The sequence below is a fragment of the Rhineura floridana genome, chromosome 1 (genome assembly GCF_030035675.1).
Source record: "Rhineura floridana isolate rRhiFlo1 chromosome 1, rRhiFlo1.hap2, whole genome shotgun sequence".
NCBI classification, from domain to species: domain Eukaryota; kingdom Metazoa; phylum Chordata; class Lepidosauria; order Squamata; family Rhineuridae; genus Rhineura; species Rhineura floridana.
In genome coordinates this window covers 84,200,707-84,222,243 of record NC_084480.1, presented here as the reverse complement: position 1 = coordinate 84,222,243, position 21,537 = coordinate 84,200,707, and the positions used below count along the sequence as shown (strand labels likewise).

The following is a 21,537-nucleotide window of genomic DNA, read 5'->3' as shown; positions in this document are numbered from 1 at the left end:
ATTAAATGTCTTACAGAACATTTCATGCTGAAGGGCTCACACTTCAGGAACTAAGTAGCAAGTACATGAAATGGGTGTGCTAAACTTGAGCACAGAAAGCAAATATCGATCAGTTCCGCAGACAAAGGCCTCTGTCACCTACTTTATCAACTTTTCTTCCCCCTTTTGACCACTAGAGCAATAGCTTAAAGAAAGATTAAAGGATTCCAAGGCAATATGATTCCCTTTGAAGTGCAATGGGAGTTTGTATTGTCAGCTTTTTGAGAACACCTGTCATAATGAAAGGAGTGCAAAGGCAATAAAGAGACTACAGGAGTTGGGGAAGATAACATTTTGCCAAAGGCAGTTAAGTGATCAAATGTTTTTTGGCACAACAGAGGATTGAAACATTTGTGCTCAGTGCATCTAGCCTTGCCTTGTAACAATTGTACAGGTCCAAGCTGAGTAGTCATTTGTACATACAAGCCATGACTTTAAATTTTTATATGGATTTATTCTGTGTTTATATATGTTGTAAACCACTTTGATTTTTTAAAAATGAACAGCAGTATAGAAATATTTTAATAAATGAATGTAAACTGCTTTGAGGTGTGCCTGGAAAGTGGTGTATAATGCCTTAAATAAATAAATATTGCCAAGTGAAGCATCCATATATTAACAATAAGCTAAGCATACAACACTGATCATTCTTAACTCAATAAGCTAAACTATGTCATTTTGCTTCCCAGTCTGTTTTTTTTTTTAAAAGGCACTTTGGAAATCCTTGGGATATTTTTCAAAAAAATAGTGTACAAGTTTTTGAAACTAACCATCTTTATTTTTTAACCTCTACAACTGAAAATTAAACCATGTGAGGAGCAACTCCATTTTGTCCTCTCAGTCAGCTTGTACAAATAGTTGCATGCCTATTATCATTTGGGCAAATGTGTTGCTAGTTTTTAACTGTTTAGTTCCTTTCTTTTAAAATAATTGGACTTAATAGGGATGGAAATATTGGGGAGGTTTTATAGGTAGCCCCCATGCTCAGTTTTATCAGTTAAAGTAAATTTTAGAATCTGAAGTAAAACAAAAACAAAATACTCTCAACAACTCAAGATGATAAAACAGTTTACGGTTATAGTGGTCTTAATTAAGAAACAAGCTTTATTTATCTTTTAAACTTGTTGCAGCCAGCTTAGGGTGTGGCATAGTAAGAGTTGTGTCACACAAATATCTGAAAACCATATCCTACCATCATTTTATTTATTTATTATTTGATTTAAATCCCGCTGTTCCTCCCAGTAGGAGCCCAGGGCGGCATTGCAATGTTTACACCAGTATCTCAGACAGATGTCTGGCTAATAGCCTGCTCCGATGCATATATACTCAAGAGGTCCCACCATATTCTCTAGGACTTCCTAGTAGAATAGCTGAGGAGTGTAAGTTGTTAGGATATTAAAGACTAGGCAGCAGTATTCAACTAAAAAATTGCATGAGCACGAGGATTTCTGCTTGTGCAATGGGACGTCCCCCCCTTGCCCCCACACCATAGGGGAACCCCCAGGACTGATGGCGGGTGTTCAGGAGGAGGAGAGGGTGGAACATTGAATTCATCCCTAGGGTTGCAGAATACCCAGTTAATAAATGGAAAACTATCTTACCAAAGTATTGCCAACTTTTACTATATGCTATAGCCATGTTTTCAATAAATTACAACTATCTTATATGTGAAGTTTTAATTATTTACAATATAGTTTTAGAGAGTGATCCTTTATTACCTGGAAAGAGCAGCCAGTTTCCACATTTGGAACAGCAGTTTTAATTTAACATTGTGGAAAGAAAACATTCTGTACACAGAATAACCCATATGTAGTAGCCTTTGAGGTCATCTTAGATATCACACTGTTCTAAGAGAAAAATTATATCCTAATAAGAGAATAGCAGCTACTATTGGTATCTTCAAATTTGTTGGTCTTTAATAATTTATTGATAGCTTAAGCTGGTATACTAATAAAACAATTAAGCCAGTATACTTAAGATTTAAGGCGATTTAGTGCCACTGACTTTCAGGATAAGTGATATGCATTAGATCCTCTGAAGTATACTGGGGGCCACAGCCTGAGCCTCAACAACATATTTGTGAAACCACTGGGTATTAACACCAAAATACAGAGGAGAATGAGCCTAAAGGGTCAGCCTTGAAATATGGGGCTTTTTTCACCTGATAAGTTATACTATGCCCATCCACAGCTCCTGCGTACAACTCAAAATTTGTATGTAGCTTCACTATGCAACTCACAACTCCCACCACCACCTGAGATAATGAAGCAACACATTGTACATTTAGAAAGAGCATTGGATAGTCATAAATGATAACCAGGAATCTTGAGTCTGGCTTAAGGGGTTGCAGGTCTGTACCCAGTTACAATGTATTCAACTCCAACTGATTTCAGTAATACTTAAGGACATGTAATTTGATGCAATATTGTAGCATTAGCACAAAACTCATTAACACAACTAAAGGTGTGGTACAAGGAATTTGTCTTACTTCCAATTTTTATGAAAAATGTTTTGGGTTTGTTGGTCCAGTATCAGAAAGTGGGTTCCCAGTTCTGTAAAGTTTTGCAACATGTAGTATTGCCACTTTAGATTTATATGAAAAACCCAGGTGCTTTGTTATCAAACAACAAAAGTCTTAAAACACTTTAGAAGGAGGACATCTCTACACTGTATTCCTTCCTATTCTTAACGGTCCATCTAAAGATAGCTATTCAGTAATTTGCAAGCATTTGGAATACCTTATCTGAATAAGTACCCAAAATTGTGTTCCCAAACTCAGCAACTAACACCATGTTCATGATAAATGCTTCCATGCCAGAGTATATTTCCAAGTGTGGTTTGTCACTTTGTTACATATTACCTTTAGTTAAATGAAGAAAACATTTCTATGCAGTTAACAGGCCTCGTATATGTCTAACTCTGGAATGAGATTATTCAGTTTCTCTTTTACCTGGAAATTAACTATGAGGTGAAAGAACATGACCTAACTAGGTACTGAGTATAGACAGAGACAGGGGATCTAAAAATTTTCATGATCTGAAGCAAACTGAAAACTCAAGTATTAACATTAAGTTAGAAATACAAAGGCCCTCTTCAGTATACGATTGACATTATACTACTGCCACTAATAAAAACCTGTAGTATTAACATAAAAACTTCAGTTTAATATCTCCCAAAGATTATGGTCTCTCAAATATCCAGTATGTTAAAAGAGGTCTAAATCATGAGAATGATCAATTTCAATAGCATCCTCTGGATCCAATTTCATTTCACTGTGTCCTTCCTGCAAGTCATCTAGAGAAGCCAGTGCCTCATTTGTGTCACTAGCAAAAGTCTCTCGAGAGGCATCATCGTATTCTTGAAGGTTGAGCCCTTTAATAGCTTTCTTCATCTTTTTCCCCAGGACTTGAATTCTTCTCTTCTTTGCAGCTTTCTTGTTCTCATACTCCTTTTGGTTTTCAGCATAGAAGATATCCTTCAAAGAGAATGTTAACACCCCATGAAGTGCCAAGGAATAATAGCTAAAATCACATTTCAGAAACCTTTAAAGTTGAAAGTTAACTGCTGACAAAAGAACAAAATCTCTTTTGAACAATGCCATATCCTTTCAAAAACTGCTACAGAATATAGCAATATACCTAAAGTGAAAGAGACTCTTTACTTTAAATAGCTGCAAGTCTGCCTAGAATACAGACACAGCTCATTTTTAAAGCCTATCTCAATTACAGTTATTAGGTATATATTTTGCAGTTATAAAAATCATCTCAATTTTATAATTTCACTGATTTACTGCTGAAATTAAAAAATGGAAATATGCTAACTTTTTCGAATATGAAAAATGTTAGGAGGGGTAGTTTTTACTGCAATTTGCTTTGAAGAGCTACAGAACAAGCATTCAGAGATACAGTTGTCCTTATATCCCAATTCAAATATAGTATCAGAAGTGAGAAGAACAAGAGGCTAGGTATTCTTGCTGCAGGCTTGTCAATAGCCGCTCACCTGATATGCAGGGATAAGAACTGTCTCCAGATGCGATTCCATTGTTCCTTCTAGCCTTAAAAATAAACTTGCTTTTTAAAGCTACAAAGCTGGCCTGGTTTCTGGTAGGACTATGTCCTGTTTCCAAAACACAGTTGTGTAAAGAGACTGTTTCTTCCTCCTTTTTTGCCTTAAAATGAACAGGAGCTAAGCTGAAGAAGATGAAACAGATCCATACATCTCCAGCATAGCTCTGCTCTAAGACAAAGCTTTCCAAATTTAAGAGAAATAAGCATTATGTTTTGCTGGATGAATGTGCTTATTTGATGCATTTATGTGCCACATTTCAATGTAAAATAGTCTCATAGGAACAAAGAAAAAATAACAATACATGTATTTAAAATCTACCAAAAATTAAAAACATGGGAAAATAAAGCCCTTTGTCTGATACCTAAAAAGCAAGATTTGGGACATCATTACTATGAACAGCCTGTTCTCATTTGTGAGCCTCCTCACCTCTGACTGAGGGAGCACCTCGAGCAGAGTTTCCAATGATAATCATAGCACACAGGCAAGTTGATGTGGAGGTGGGTGTTCCTTCAAGGTATCCCAGCCCCAAGCTCTGTAAGTCTTTAAAGATATGTCAGAAATGAGCTGGGAACCAGTGAATATGTTTAAGCACAAGTGACATAGTCCCTGCCCCTCCTCTTGCTCGTTTGGCTGCTATGGAGCCAAGATGTTCCTGATACTGAAGACCCCCCCCCCCCGAATCTTCCTGTCCTGTAGGAAAGGGTGGTGGGGAAGATTGCCCTTTTGGCCAGTGCAGGGTCAAGGTGCTCCATGTGCATCAGCAGTTCTGTGGCCAAACAAACCTCAGCCTTCCTCCCAATCTTGGAGCCTGGGAGGGGGCAGGAATCAATTGCTAGGATGATTCCCACCCCACCTCTGCAGCACAAAGTTTTGAGAGGAAGACCGTTGCTCATCATGCTTGCTAAAGTAAAGTGTTTAATTACTAGGACAATACTAATTTTGCTTCATTTCATTCTTCTATGTATAGACTCAAAAATTAAGTGATCACAAAAGGCTAAATCAAACGCCATAAACAGTTGCCTTTGCATGTGAAATTCACAAAGAGTTACATATTAGTCTGCAACAAGAAGAACATTAGAAATGGAATATTCAAAGAGTACCTAGCTCATCAGGTCATTAGTTTTCAATGGCAGCAGCTTACTTCAGAAGATGCATAAAGAGAAGTGAGAAGGCAGCAGGAAGAGATGCACTTGGAAAATTCTTATTTAAGTGCTTTTTAAAGTTATCTAAAAATATGCTGTTTAAAACAGAGCTTACACATATTATGTTATTTACCTTGATTTGTTCTCCAGTTATGCTAGGTGTGCTTTTCAGCAAATTTAAATAAACCCCTCCTGGTGTTCTTCTTCTAGTGCCACTCTGCATAATGGAAAAATAAAACCTTTTAACTATAAGTAGATTTAAGGCTGCAATCCTATATCCCACTGAACTCAAGTGGTACATACTGCTGGGTAGACACACATGAGGCTACACTGTACATATCCTGTTTGAAAACTCAAATATTTATGGGAAGGTACACAGAACTCTTGGGATGAAGATCTGCTATATGGAAAAAACTGATCTACATGGCCTTACGTTTGTTAAAAGATTAATCATGTAGTCTGAAAAACCAATTACTTCTTACCACTATGAAAAGGCCTCCATTTTGTTCCACTTCAGCAGTTTCCATCAGTAGTTCAATAGATTTTTTTTTCCCAATGATTTTTACTACCCGTGAGATCAGATCCTTCTTCGGTTCACAAAGCCTAAAAGGAAAATAAAAACTCAAGGACTACCAATTCTCACAGAATTTTGTAACTCATTTGTATAACAAAACACTTTCATTAACAAATGTATTTATTGTTACCAGTATTAGTACTATTTGACGGTCACCTATGTTGTGAAGGGTCACTGTGCTCATTTTACACACATTAAAGCTCTAACAGAATTGTCAGTTTATACTTTTTGCATTTAATTTCCATCTGACCTCACTGCTTACAATCATCCACTCCTCCAATAAGTATATAAGCACATGGAACTGATGATAACCCTTCATGGATGTGATGAAGTGGGCTCCAGTCCATGAAAGATTATGCCATAATATTTTCGGAGAATTGAATTACATATGGCAAAAAGAGAGTTAAATGCCTGGAAATGTGCCTCAAAATAAAAACAAAGAAGCAGACCTAGTGAAAATATATGTAACAGCACAATCCTATACAGGTCTATTTGAAAATAAGTTGCATCGTCTTCAGTTGGACTTATTCCCAGATAAGTAGGATTGCCGCCTAAGATTACTTATAGCCCTTTGTGGTTGAAGCACTTTTTAAATTTATGAGTTATTATATATATCTATTTTAACAGAGTATTACAAGCAGGGCTGTGGAGTCGGTACGTCAAACCTTTGACTCCGACTCCTCTATTTTTCTACTGTCCGACTCCTTCACAAATGGCAAATGTATACTATTTATTTTAATTATTTATTATTTGATTTATATCCCGCCCTTCCTCCCAACAGGAGCCCAGGGCAGCAAACAGAAATGCTAAAAACACTTTAAGACATCATAAAAAGACCTTAAAATACATTAAAACAAAAAATTTAAATTATTAATTTTATTTTGAAGTCGGAGTCTTTACATTTCTACTGACTCCGACTCCACCCAAAATTGTTTCCGACTCCAGCTCCCCGACTCTGACTCCACAGCCCTGATTACAAGACATCAAAATGGTAAGATGAAGTTCAGTCCAAAGATGGTTACATGGTCCAGCGGAACTTCTTGCTTTGAAACTTTGTTAATTTTATTAAGTCTCATCCTTTGGCACCTAAAAAGAGGTAGGGTGCACGACTGCTTGCTTGCCCTGAATTTCACATGGACAGCTGGGCCATATGCAGCAAATACTACCAGGCAAACAGAAAGACTGCATTGTCCACAGCACCCTTGTGCCTCATAAGTATCTCAACAAAGGAAAAGGAAAGGGGTTTTTGTGCTCCCTTCCTTACAAACTACATAAATGCAAGATTTAACAACGGTACCAGCCAAAGGCTACAGTGGAAACCAAGAGCACATAGCAGATAAAAATAGAATTAAACCAAATGTTGTTCAAATTACACACACACACATAAATGCACATATGTGACTGACAATCACAGTAGTCAAACTCTAATTCTGTTTGGTACCATTAGCTTTGACTCTTATTGATATAGTTTCGTATTTTTCTACAGTTAACCATTGCCCTGGTAATTTCAGGTTTGTCACAAAACCAACACACAACTGTTTAGGAGACAGATTTGAACTAAGCAGAATATAGTACTAAAGTGAGACTGACTAGCATTTGTAAGTATATATTAAGTATATTCCAAGACTATGAAGCACAGGGACCCACTCAATTAATGTGAATAGCACACAATTTCAGTGCAAGTCAAAACAGCTGAATTTTATCAGAGTTCTGAGGTTTCCGTTTTAGTGCACGGCAGTTGGACTGAGTAATCTTTGGACCTCTATTTAAGCCATTTCGACTGAATAACTAGATGACTAAGACATCATGTGAATAAAGTTAAAAATTATGAACTGGGGTTGTGCTTTGGGGAAGGGCTGAAGCTCAGTGGTAGAGTATCTGCTTTGCATGCTAAAGGTCCCAGGTTCAACTCCCATCACCTCCAGGTAAGGCTGGGAGGCTGTCTGAAATCCTAGACAGCCATCACCAGTCAGTGTAGACAACACTCTGGCAGGGAAGGCCCTGTTGAAAGTGCTGCCACTGGCTGCTGTCCAGTTAGGGTTGACCCCCTGACAAGGCCTCCTTGGTGGCAGTTCCCGTTTGTGGAATGCTTCTCTGGTGAGGTGCATCTATCTCAGTCATTACTGATTTTCATGAAATATTTAAAAACATTCCTGTTTACCTATGCATTTGATGGCTGAAAAATAATGGCCACAGCAACCTTGAAAGTAGCAACTGTGAAGTTATGTGATGGTTTATTTAGATGTTCAAAATGATTTGAAATATTTTTAGGTTTTTTTTAATTGCTTTTGAGTCTTCTTAATTGGTTTTAAAAATGTTTCTATTTTATTTTAAATTGTATTGTTTTAACTTTTTGATGTTTACCGTCGTGGGCTCCCTTGAGACGAAAGGTGGGATAGAAATTTAATAAGAAATAAATACAGACTGATGGACTAATGGTCTGACTCAGTACAAGGCAAAATCTTATGTTGTATATAAAGACGTAGTTCTCTCAGAAAATAAGTCAAAATAATTTAGTGTAAGTAGAGGTCCAAGGATTACGCAGGCCAGTCACACTGCATTGTAACAGAAACCTCAGAACCCCTGTAAAATTAAAACCTATAAATCCAAGGAAATGAACAGAGGTTTTAGCTGGTGAAGCAATTATTTCTGTCTGTCTACACAACTGATTTTAAAAAATCAAAACAATTAAATACCCAACATCTCTCAAGCTTTCTTGTTGCATAAGAAGCCATTTACTGAAAAATCTAGTCAAAAGATGATGGTGTATTGAAAAATAAGAATCTTACCGGTAGGCAATTTCATCTGCCACTTTTTCCTCAGAATCTTCTTCAGTAATTTCATACCTCCCTTTGTAATTCATTTCTTGTCTTTCACCCAATCTCTCTTTAACAGGCCGTTTCCTTTTCAAGATGCCTTGTCCATTTTCCTCCTCTGGCAATGTCTTTTTGTCATCTTGCATATATTCATCCAACTCTTTATCTAATGACTCAATCACTTCTGGCTCAGATTCTTTCATCAGCTTTTTCGCCAACATGTAGTTGTAAGCCTCTGATGCCCGGCTTCTATCAATGCTTCCCTCCATTCCTAGAATCCCAAGTTCTGAGGCCACAGCATCTTGGTTCTGCTCCTGAAGCACCGCAGCCCAGATGTTGTTGATTTTTTTACCCCCTACAGTAATCTGTTTCTGAGAGATTTGGCCAAACTGGAAAGGATCTGGTTTAGTGGGAGGAAGGTTAGAACATTTCTGTCGCTTTCGCTTCCATAGACAGCTGTCTTCATCTGAATCAGAGAAGCTTTCATCACTTGAATCCACACTTTTGGTTGTGCGATAAGGGACACTTGGTGCACAGGGAGAAATGCTGCTTGGGAAAGATCTGGCTGAGCTGTTATTGTGTTGTTTCTGAAATGTAAGAACAAGACAGTTTTTTTAAAAAAAGAAGTATGCTCTTGTGCACTAATATACCCTCCTGTAGAAAAAAATGCTGATTAGATGCAAAACTTCCCAAAGCAAACTAATTGTATGCTGCTCCATGACAAGTTTCTCTGGGTAGCTTACAATAAATCCTTCCCTTCTATCAAATTTGTCAATTGACGCATTATAAACTTTGAAGACAATTCTCAATCCATCACTATTAGGTCTAAGATGGGAGGGGGAGAACCTGAGGCTGGTGGGCTACATGTGGCCCTCCAGGCCTCTTAATTGAGCCCTCTGAAACTCTCCACATGGCACACCCCTTCCCCAGGCCACATTCTCATTGACCCTGCTCTGCACCCTCCTCAAGTGCTTTTGCCTGGCTGGAATGTGTTACTGTACTGCAATAGTGCTGCCTGCTTGCCTGGGTGGAGAGGTGCATGTGCATGGGTAGAAACCTCTGACTTTTATGTGGCTGAAATGTAATCTACTGTGCAAAGGTAAAAGTCACACCTAGTGCCGTGTCCATGTTTGCCTCTAGCTCACCCATCACTGACATGTGGCTCCCAGAAAGTTGCCATGAGGGAATGAGGTTTGGGCTGAAAAAGGTTCCTCACTTCTGACCAAAGAGTACTGGATGGCCCGATTGCACAACATACTCCCCTTCTTCCCCTCCCTCTGTAGCACCTTGTGCACCCACAAAATCTCCTTAAGAGGGCTCCCCAACCCTCTGGAGCAGATCTGGGAGGCACGCCATGAGGAAGCTATACTCACATGATGTTGGATGTCTCCTATCATTATCAGGAAGGAAGAAATGGATTTTGGGTTTAGAGCAGCCTTCCCCAAGTTTGGGTCCATAGGTGTTGCTGAATTACAACCCCTGTCATTCCTGGCCATTGCGCATGCTGATTAGGAACAACTGGAATTACCATCCAACAATATATAGGCACCCAAGCTTGGAGAAAGCTAGTTTAGAACTTTTTTTCCTGCAAGAAATGAGTTTCAACATTTCATATAGTGCCTTAACTACTAGGCTTGGTTGCAGATATCAAATCTTTACTCAGCTATGAAGCTCCTTAAGACTGCACTCCTATACACTTTTACTTGGGAGTAATCCCCATTTAAATCACTGGAGCTTTTTTCAAAAGAAAGATGTATATGACTGCACTGTAAGCGGCTTTCGGCAAGTCTCTCTCTCTTAATCTAACCAACTTCACAAGGTGGTTTTAAGGTTAAAATACCACTTTGATTTGTGGCCTTCTTCTCAAATAGCCCCCCCCCCCAAGCTTCCAAGTACTTAAGGAGCTTGAAAATCACAGTGGATTGGCTTAAAGCATCAAGGAAGAAAAATGGAAATGGACTGTCTTCAAGTCAATTCCGACTTATGGTGACCCTATGAATAGGGTTTTCATGGTAAGTGGTATTCAGACGTGGTTTACCATTGCCTTCCTCTGAGGCTGAGAGGCAGTGACTGGCCCAAGGTCACTCAGTGAGCTTCATGGCTGTGTGGGGATTTGAACCCTGGTCTTCCAGGTCGTAGTCCAACACCTTAACCACTACACCACACTGGCTCTCTATCAAGGAAGAAAGACCAATTCAAATAACTGACTTAAAATTTGAAATTAATATATTTCCTGAAAAAACATGTCAACTGGTTGCTGAAATGATTAGATCATATTGGCTGGAAATAAATTATACAGTTATACAAAACCCTGAAATATAATCCAAACCTTACACCCTAAGGTTTGCAGAATTTTATCTGCTTAGCAACAAGAAACAGATTTCCGTTTGGCTCTCTTACTACACATGCAAGGACACCAAGTACAATCACGTTCTTGAAGATTAAGGCTGCAATCCTATGAACTATTATTTGGAACTAGGTTTAAATTACTAAGACTTAACAAGTAAGGCTTGCATGTGCAGCAGAAGTAGATAATTCCCACCCTGTGTGCAGCCTTGGCCTCCCTCTGCGCATCCACCAGTGTGATGAGAAACAAAAGAGCCAGATGTAAGGCATGACCCAATCACAGAATGTGGCATTTAAAGCATCATTCCTATGCTGTGGGCAAATGTGTGACCCAATCATAGAGTAGCATAGGTTGGGTCATGTGTGTGCCTGGCTGCTTTCTTGCCAGCTCTTGTTTCTCATGTGGCAGTTGCATGAAAGTACAGAGTCAGCATAGACTTCTAGGAGGAACAAATACTGGGGACACTGAGACTCCCAACATCTGTAACTGGCTTTACGCCTGCCCACCGCTGATATATGCGGGGGACCCCAACCGAGGGAATGCTGCTCTCAACCCTGGAAAGAATGCCCTCTCCTGTTGTACAGGAATACCACACTATACGTACCTTCACTTTACGGACACTTGCGAGTACGGACATACTCCATTCTCCACCATTCCCCTGTTTACGTACGCTCACTTCGCACTTATGGACACTGACGGACACTTAAGTACCGCCCGAACTTGCGTTCCACGTGTCTCGTGCCTTGCGGCAGCAGCGTCGTCTTCCCATTGGCATCTGAGTGACTCCTGACCTGAAGGCTAAGGAATTTGTTGCCTGACCTGAAGGCTAAGAAATTTGACTCCTTCACAGTACTGTACATTAGTCCCTTGGTGCAAGCCGTAGCGATCCGAGCCTAGCAGCAGCCTAGGTTGGTGGCGGCTTAGTATGTGTGTGTGTGTGTGGGGGGTACCTCGTGCTTACAGTACTGTACTGTAGATTCTAATTCTTCCTTTCTTGCTTTATTTGAAAAAAATTAATTTTGTGATACAATTAAAAAAAATTCCAGTTTTATGACTTGAGGAAAAGGCTTCCCTCCCCCCAGTTAGCTGAGAGCAAAATTGCAAAGTCTGCGCTCTTGCTCTTGTTCTCTCTCTCTGTAGCACACTAAAGTAAAAAAGCAATTGTGTTCACTTCTTTCCAAAAGAATTGCTTTATTGGTCTACAGTATTGTACTTTTAAAATATCATCTGTATACTTATTGGAGAGTAACCCTATCAAACCCAGTGGGACCTACTTCTAAGTAGACTTGCATAGGATTGGGAATTTTACCCTAGTGAAAATTGAAGCAGGGCAGTCTTTATTCTGAATTAATTAATCCAGAATACTTTTCTCTCTGTCTCTGCCCATCATTAGTTCTGGCTTTTGCCACTGCTGGTTTTGCGTGTGTGGGTGCCTCTTGGTATTGTTTTCCCTTGTCTTTAATTGTTTGGCTTCACAATTTCGTACAGTACAGTACAGTAGTACAGTACATAATGGCAGATAAAAAGAAAAGTCGTAAATCTATTACCTTAGATATGAAGCTTAAAATGATTAAACTGTCTGATGAAGGTGTTTCTCAAGCTGAGATAGGCCGAAGGCTAGGCTTCACTCAAAGTACAGTTAACCCCATCATGAAGAGTAAAGAAAAAAATCTTGCGGAAGTAAAGAGTGCTACACCAGTTAACACAACAACAATTAGAAAAAGGGATAGCATTGTTGCAGACATGGAGAGACTCTTAATACACTGGATAGAAAATCAGACTGCACGCCAGGTTCCTGTAAGCCAGGCAATGATTCAAAATAAAGCCTTAAGCCTATTCAATGACCTGAAGGCTAAGAAAGGTGAGGTAGCGAAGGATGCCGAATTTGTTGCAAGCCGTGGATGGTTTGATAGGTTCAAGAAGAGGTCTAACCTACATAACATCAAAGTGCAAGGAGAGGCAGATGCTGCAGATACTGAGGCTGCACACGACCTTGCCAAAATTATTGAAGAGGGAGGCTACTCCAAAGATCAAATTTTTAATGTGGATGAGACTGAGCTGTTCTGGAAAAAGATGCCTGCAAGAACCTTCATCGCAAGAGAGGAGAAAACAATGCCAGGCTACAAGGCAGCTAAAGATAGAATAACCCTTCTGTTAGGTGGCAATGCTTCTGGTACCTTAATGCTAAAGCCTATGCTAATTTATCGTTGGCAAAACCCTAGAGCTTTGAAGAACTACGTTAAAACTAGACTTCCAGTGCATTGGAGGTCTAAACGAAAAGCATGGGTGACAGCAGCCGTTTCCGAAGAATGGTTTGACACCTGCTTTGTACCAGAGGTGAAAGCCTATTGCAAGGACAACAATATCCCTTTCAAAATTTTGCTCCTTGTAGACAATGCTCCTGGCCACTCTCGAACGTTAGATGAGCTGAACCCTAACATTTGAGTGGAATTCCTACCACCGAATACCACCTCACTACTGCAGCCCATGGATCAATGTGTCATAGCCACCTTCAAGTTGAACTACTTGAAAAGAACATTCAGTAAGTGTGTTGCAGCAATAGACAATGAAGAGGGGACAGGGCAAGAAGTCCTAAAGAAATTCTGGAAAAGCTACGACATCTTGGATTGCATCAAAACTATAAGAGATACTTGGAATGACATAAAGGAAACAACAATGAAAGGGGCCTGAAAAAAATTATGCCCACAGTTAGTTGATGATGTTGAAGGCTTTGAAGATCCTGTAGTTAATGTTACTGAAAATATTGTAGAGATGGCAAAGCAGTTAGAGCTGGAAGCGGAGCCGGAAGATGTTGCTGAACTTCTGGCGTCCCATACTGAACCCCTCAGCAATGAAGATCTTCTGGAACTTGAAGAGGAGAGAGAAGAAGAAAATGTGCAGGATGAGGATGAGACCATGGAACAGCCTGAAGGCCTAACTTCAAAAATTCTCTTGGAAGCTTTCCGTCATCTTAATAGTGCCATGGCTCTTTTTGAAAAGCATGATAGGGACTTTGAAAGAAGTTCCAAAGTCAATGCTATCATTTCGGGGGGTCATGCCTGTTACAAAGAAATCTACAGGGAAAAGAAAAGAGCTACAGTTCAAACCTCCTTAGACACCTACTTTCGTAAAAGGCCAGCAGCACCCAGTCAATCTCCCAGACCATCAACACCCACTGAAAGTCCATCTCTAGCATCGACATCAGCCCCGAGCCCTACTCCTACTTCAAGTAGTCCATCCAAATCGCCAGCAAGAAAGCGTCTAGCCCTTGATGACTCGACTTATGAAATAGAAGATATGCCCTCTCCTTCATCCTTCCTACAATACATGTAAATTTTCGTTCACCCATTTTGCATCTGCCAGCTGACATTAAAGATAAGCTTACCTTTTTCTTAAAGGGTTTACAGTACAGTATTTTATTTTACAGTATTTTATTTTATGTTTACATGTATTTTAGTTATAAATGCGTTATTACATCAATTATGCCCGTATATGACGATTGCAGTGCAGTGCAGTACATGCATCGATGTGAAAAAAAAGGTAGTGCTTCACTTTAAGTACATTTTCAATTTACATACTCGGTCCGGACCCATTGCGTATGTTAATGCGGGATATTCCTGTACAATTTTATTAAATAGGACTTACTGATATTAAATATATACAGAATTGGGCCACAATAACTGTTTGGAACTTTCAAAAGCAAGGAATGGTGGATTCTGGGGATTTTTTTTTTCATTTTGGCAAAATACTGTCTCTCTGTAAGATGAAAGAATGGAAAACACTATAGAACTCAGGTAGTTGAAGAACAGTATAAAATAGGGATACAAGATCAATACAAACAGTTGGTGATGCTAGTGAGATACAGGATAACATTTCTGGGTTCTAGTACCCATGATGAAGGGGCAGGATTGCAGCTTGAGATTGACAGACAAATGGCCAAAGAATACCTAATTACTTTAGTTCAAATCTTCAGGACCCGATGCACTGCATCCTAGAGTACTGAAGGAACTGGCTGAATAACTCTCGGAACCACTGTTTATTATATTTGTGAAAGTGGAGGATGGGTGAAATGCCGGATAACTGGAGGGGGGCTAATGTTGTCCCAGTCTTCAAAAAGAAGGAACCTGGTAACTACAGACCAGTTGGTAAGACATCAATCCCTGGGAAAATCCTGGAGCAGATTATAAAGTGGTCATTCTATAAGCACCTTGAAAACAATGCAGTGATTACTAGAAGCTGACTTAGATTTGTCAAGAACAAATCCTGCCAGACAAATCTTATCTTGTGTATTGATCAGGTAACCTCCCTGGTAGACTGTGGGAAAGCTATGGACATAATATATTTTGACTTCAGCAAAGCTTTTGACAAAAGTGCCCCATGACATTCTAATTAGCAAGCTATCTAAATGTGGGCTGAGTGGAACTGTGGATCCACAGTTGACTACAGAATTATACTCAGAGTGCTTATCAATTGTTCTCCAACTGGGGGAAGGTGACGAGCAGGGTACCGCAGGGCTCGGTCCTGTGTCCAGTGCTCTTCAACATTTTTATTAATGACTTGGATGAGGAGGTAAAGGGAATGCTTATCAAATTTGTAGATGATACAAAATTGGGAGGGATAGCTAATACCCTGGAAGACAGAAACAAAATTCAAAGGGATCTTGATAGGCGGGAGGATGGGCTGAAAGTAACAAACTTTGTAGGACAGTACAATATCTCAGAGAGGAGTTCAGGTCTCCTGCTCCCCTGGTGCATTCACTATAGCTGCCCAATTTCCCTGCTTTTTAAAGTTTGGTAGAAATATCTGTGGGCTACAGGTACATTCTTAAACTGCAAGGATTTTTGCGTATTAGTGAATTTCCTTGCTTTTTAATCCGGGAGGTAAGAAATGGGATCCTGCGCAAGTTTGCTGAGAATGGATTGATCATTTGCATGCTTATTGAGTTAAGTGGGATTTACACACACACACAGCAATCATGCTTAGGATAAGTGAAACTGACCACAGGGGATGGGGAAGGGAGGAGAGGGAGGAGTGGAAAGGCAGAGGGGAGGACTAGGATGGGAGCAGGCAGGAGTGGGAGGGGAGAAGAAGGACAGATGTGGTCATTTGCATGTTTATTGAGTTCAGTGGGATTCACTCCCGTGCGATCATGCTTAGGATAGGTAAAACTGACCATGGGAAGGGAAGCCTGAAGTGGACAGGGGAGGAGGCAGAAGGAAGAGGGCAGGGGAGGAGAAAAGGAGAGGAAAGGGGAAGGAGGGAAAAGGCAGGTCTGATCATTTGTATGATTATTGAGTTGAATCGGATATACTCCTATGCAATCATGATTAGGATAGGTAAAACTGACCAGGCTGGGCCTGGCAACCAAGATGTCTTCTGTATCTTTCAAAGTTGTGCTGGGGGAAGGGAGAATTCTACCTTGTGGTTTTTCCCATTACAGTGTTGCAAGAACACCTGCACATGGCTGACTTTCTCTTCTACTAAAGATACAGGATCAGTCTCAGGCCCTGAACCTGGCAACCCTACCTCCCACCCAAATTTAAAACAAAGCTGTCCCTGGCCACATCCACACCAGGCCTCTATTACACTTTGGACAATCATTATTTATTTATCTATTTATTTAGTGTATTTATATACCGCCCCATAGCCGAAGCTCTCTGGGCGGTTTACAATAAATAAAAACATTAAAAACAAATATACAAATTTAAAAACACATCTTTTAAAAACAATTTAAAAGAATTTATCATGGCTTCTCTCAAAGCCATGGCTCAAAGCCGATCATGGCTTCTCTCAAAGAATCCTGGGAAGTGTAGTTAGTGAAGGGTGCTGAGAGTTGCTAGGAGACGCCCTGTTCCTCTCACAGACCTTCAATCAGAGTGGCTGACTGTTAACCATTCTCTCAGGGGAATAGGAGTCTCCTCTCAGCACCCTTCACAAACTACACTTCCCAGGATTCTTTGAGGGAAGCCATGACTGACTCGAGTGAAATCAAGTCTGTTGTGGGTGTGGCCCTCTTATTAGCCAAGCCCAGCAGCTTTGAGGCTTTTAGAACACTGACAGTTGATCCTTAGTGAGCATGCACCGTGTTATAATAGGCTTCCAGCCAAAATTTCTTAAATTAATTAAAAATCAACCAGGCATTTTTTTAACTTTTAAACTGCAGTAGGTGAAGGTCAGAGTATGGGGCAAGGTCAGTATTAGGATTACAGGTACTCTGTGAACATGGCTGATTTTTAATGAATTTCAACAGATTATGAGAACTCTGGCAGAAAAAAATCCAAAAGGGCTCTGAGTTTTTTCTCTCTCTTTTTAGACTTTGAACTCTCGATTCTCTCTGACTGTTTTGTGTATTGCCATGAAAATTGACAGGGTTGTTAAGCAAGCGCTTCTGAGTTCAGGACTATAAGTTTTGTAAGGTTTTGTTTTGAAATGAGCTGATGGGAAGCATCAGAATGGCATGCGGGGGTATTTTCCATTTAACATTGCGGAATGTGAAAAATCCATGCTGGCTATAGTATACAGCCACTCTCGTGGCTGTATAATACATACATGCACACAGGCGGGCCCTGCTTATACAGACTGCTGCCATAAAGCGGAAATTGCCATAAAGCAGAACCCATTGAGGATAATGAGGCGCGTCGTACGAAAATGCTGCAAAAGTGGAAAACTGGCTTTAAAACGGGGAATTTCCCCTAATCGAAAGCCGCCGCATTAGCGGAACGCTGGAAAGCGAAGCACTGGTAAGCGGGGCCCTACTGTATATCTATATAAACACAGCATTTTTTTCACCTATTACATTACGAGAGTTTAGACATACATTACACATTAGTTGCTTCCTTGGTTATAGATCAGCAACAGAAGACTGCTTTTAGATTATCTTGGTCACATTATGAAATATTTAACTGTGCTACATTTAAAGGATATTTGATAGTACAAGATCTTATCAGCACATTTTAGCAGAACCCAAAATCTTGAGTTCTATTACTGTTGTAGCTCTCAGCATACAATTCAGATTCTATAAAAGACGTTGAGAGCTAAAACAAGACAAGTGCCCCATTTTTGTCATGCAGCACATTGTCCTCTGTTACTTTATAAAAACCTAGCATAAATACATGCATGGAGTCTAAAAAGGCAAATATAATATAAGGAACAACAAAGTGAATAGGTACAGTTTTAAAACAACAAAAATGTACTTTGTGTTAGGTCAGGGTGGGGAACATGTAATCTAACAGCACCTGGAGGGCCACAACTCCCATCAGCCCCAGCCATCATGGCCAAAAGTCAGGATAGGAGTTGCAATCCAACAACATCCCTATTAGGACTCTACAGTTTCCTAACAAGGAGGTGGGAAGAAGGGGAGGAGAGGCAAAAAACACCTCTAGTTTCAATTTAGCCCCCCCCCATTGCCAAGAATGACCATGCATGTGGATATTTGGAAGGCCACATTGACCTGACTTTCTAACTAAAGCAATTTTCAGTTTAGTATTATATTAGTATTATAATCAGTGTTTGCTTTGCATTAAGTATTCTTCGCAAGACTGCAGCCAAATTCCCCTTGAGTTGGTTCTGGGTCATTTTTTTAAGTGGGAGGGTTAGATGTACTGATGTTCACAAAAGGTTCCAATAGGTCTCTAGTGCAGCGTTACACTTTACTAGGCTTGAGCACAGCCTTGTAGGAGCAGGCACTAGTCAATTAAATAATGTTACCAAAAACGGGATCTTTGTGGTGCAGCCTGCTGTCCTCCCCACTTGCTTGTGTGTGAAGGTTTATTTAGTGAAGCACAAAAACATAGCTGGTAACCATAAATGGGATGGGGAAATGGATGTGGCCCAGAAATTTCACAAAGTCTGGTGCCTAATTTGGGTGCATGGATTTAGTCACATCATTATCCTCCTTCTGGCTCAGCCCATTTCCAATTCTTACGGCCACTTCACATGACTAGAAACGGACAAAAACTGTGCATAGGCTTGCATGCATCTTCTCCTACATGTATGGTATAAGGTTATGTCCCTATGTACTACACTCCTAATTTCTACAATCCTTCTATCCCCTTTTGAGGTTGAAAGCATGTAAAAATGGAGTATGTGTCTGATGTACATGGAATGTCAAATGTATGGCATTTACTTCCACTGAAAGTACAGTATTTCTATTTTTTTACCTCTGAAACAGCTTAGCTTCTCATAGAAATGGAACTATCATGCTAGTTTTGATAATTTTACAGAAAATAGATGAGAGTTCTATCACTTTTTTTTATTTGGCAACAGCAAAAGTGACTGTAATCCAACCAACTCACTCTAATGAATATCCTTTGCTCTTAAAGAAACTAGCTGACAAGTCCACAAGCTTGGGAAATGAATGCTGCAGATTTCTATTTATTTTAGTCTCAAACAAACATCAGCTGACAAATTTGGCATAACTTGAAAGCTTTGGCTGAATACCTTTCATGCAAGCCATGTCACCACTCTTTTCTCATTTTGTGAGAAGACAAAAGCAGCATAGACCTAAATAAGCAAGCCAAATTTTGACTTAGGACTTATGTTTTAGATACATAGTTTGAAATGTTTTTTAGCATCTGTATTCAATACCTCCCACCACCATTCTGCTGAAGGCAGAACCAACATAAGGGGTATTTGGAGCAGTCTTGCTAAGAATATTTAACACAAAGCAAACTCTAGTTTCAATAGCTAAACCAAAAATTGTAGAAGTTAGAAAGTCAGGTCAATGTGGCCTTCAAAACATACACGTGCATGGTTGCTCCTGGCAAGTATAAATTGTTGTAAGTTGATCAAGGGTTTGTGGTTTTTTTGCAAGTTGAAAAGACCTTGCTTGCTTCCATATATTATCAGAAAGTTATCATAGTCTACTGCAGGGATCATCAAAACAGAAGCCTGCACAGACCTTCCCTCACAGGATACCCTCCTGCTGCTGAAGTTCAACTTGAAAGAAGCATTCTGTGGTAGCCAACAGAATAGGCTGCAGCGTGTTCTTGGCTGCAGAGTAGTTGTGCCTGTGACAGTTTCCCTGGTTTGCAGAATGTACCCACAGGGCCCAAAAAGTTGGGGATTCCTGATCTAGTGGACAGACAACCAGATATGAATCAATGAGCCCTGAGTTCAAGTCCCACCTCTGCTCTGTGGCAAGTTAATTCTGTCAGGGCAACAAATCTCATTCCCAAAGAGTATTTCTAAAAACAAGCAAGCATTGGTTAGGAAAGTTGTTCAGTTTGCTACTAAACAAGAGAACTGTTAATGTATTCTAACGGTTCTCAAACCATGGTCCATGGACTACCAGTGGTCCACAACCTTCATTCAGGAGGTCCATGACATGCGTGTATTACATATTCATACTTATTTTTAATTTTACTTGTATTGTATTTTGTAAATATCTTATGGGATGTAAATTGTAATATAATAAAAAGCAATACAAGAAATAAAAGAAGGAATACAAATGTAATTAAGAATTATACAGCATCTAGCAAAGGGCATTACAATTGCTACAACAGACAGAAAAATAATTAAGTGGCCCAGCAACACTATCAGCAATTTTCAAGTGATCCATGGGGGGGGGAGTTTGGGAACAACTGATCTATTATCCAAACAAATACACCTGAAAGCTTATATTTCAGTATTAAGCAGAACATCAACATGTACCAGCAAGGGGAAACTGCAGCGAAATTTCCCCCCACCTAAGCTTACCAAGTCTAGAGTCCAACGGGGCTCCTGGGGGCCTTTCCGAGTTGCACAGAAGGCAGCGTTTGCCCAGGAGCAGCTTTTCTCATTTAGGGCTGCAATGAAAACAGAACCCTTCCCCGAGCCAAATTCTGCCTCGCGTGCAGCCCGATCCCATTCACGTGTACTCGTCAAGAAACTTCACTCATTTTAGTAGGGTTTACACCTAAGAGCATACAGGATAGGACTGCAGCTCTAGAGACGCCCTCACAGGATCTAAACCTCACAATTCACAGCCGCAACCGCCGGTCTTTTTTCTCCTATGAGGACAGGACTCTTTGCCGCCAGCAACACCGCTGAGGCCGCCAGCCCAGCCAAAACACAACCCGGCGGAAAATATACTCGCAGAAAGGTCTCACCTGCTGGGGGCTCCTGGCAGCGGCGGAGACCGGCATTTCGCAGTCCGAGTCCAAAACCTCTCCGTCTTCCACGTCCTGCTCCATCCTTCGAGACTCCAACGCCATCTTCCCGACCCTCAATCACACACCGAGCGGCGCCACCCGGGCAGGCCGACCGCAGAAGCGCAGGCGCTTTCCTTCCGCAAACAACGCTCGCCAAACTGCAAAGTCCCAGTCGCAGCCTACTGAAACTACAAGGACCACAATGCTTTGCTCTGGGAGAACAGGCGGGAGTGTTTTGCGCGGGGCATTTTGGGACTGCAGTCTTTGTCTTAAAATTTCCTACTGGGGTGTGAGAACCTCTCAGCCCTCCGATGGCGCGATTTTAAAACTTGAAAATATAGTCAGGTTCGCCCCCAAGGTTGTGATATATACTATCAGATCTTAAGTTTTTGAAGATCGTTGTGAGAAGGCTCTTGTTCAT

The 21,537-nt window shown here is 40.3% G+C and overlaps 1 protein-coding gene across 2 annotated transcripts; it reads right to left on the bottom strand.

The window, feature by feature from the left end:
- Positions 1 to 809: 809 nt before the first annotated feature.
- PHAX (phosphorylated adaptor for RNA export) lies at positions 810 to 21,324 on the bottom strand. 2 transcript variants are annotated; one of them, XM_061625197.1, is made up of 6 exons: positions 21,075 to 21,324; positions 8,613 to 9,226; positions 5,732 to 5,852; positions 5,383 to 5,466; positions 4,534 to 4,647; positions 3,428 to 3,514 (listed from the first exon to the last, which is right to left on the bottom strand). In XM_061625197.1, exons 1-5 carry the CDS (start codon positions 21,177 to 21,179, stop codon positions 4,576 to 4,578), a joined length of 996 nt encoding a protein of 331 aa, XP_061481181.1. In that variant the 5' UTR covers positions 21,180 to 21,324; the 3' UTR covers positions 3,428 to 3,514; positions 4,534 to 4,575. The 2 variants fall into 2 exon arrangements, with proteins under 2 accessions (XP_061481170.1, XP_061481181.1); XM_061625186.1 differs by lacking the exon at positions 4,534 to 4,647 and having other exon boundaries at positions 810 to 3,514; positions 21,075 to 21,320.
- Positions 21,325 to 21,537: the final 213 nt, after the last annotated feature.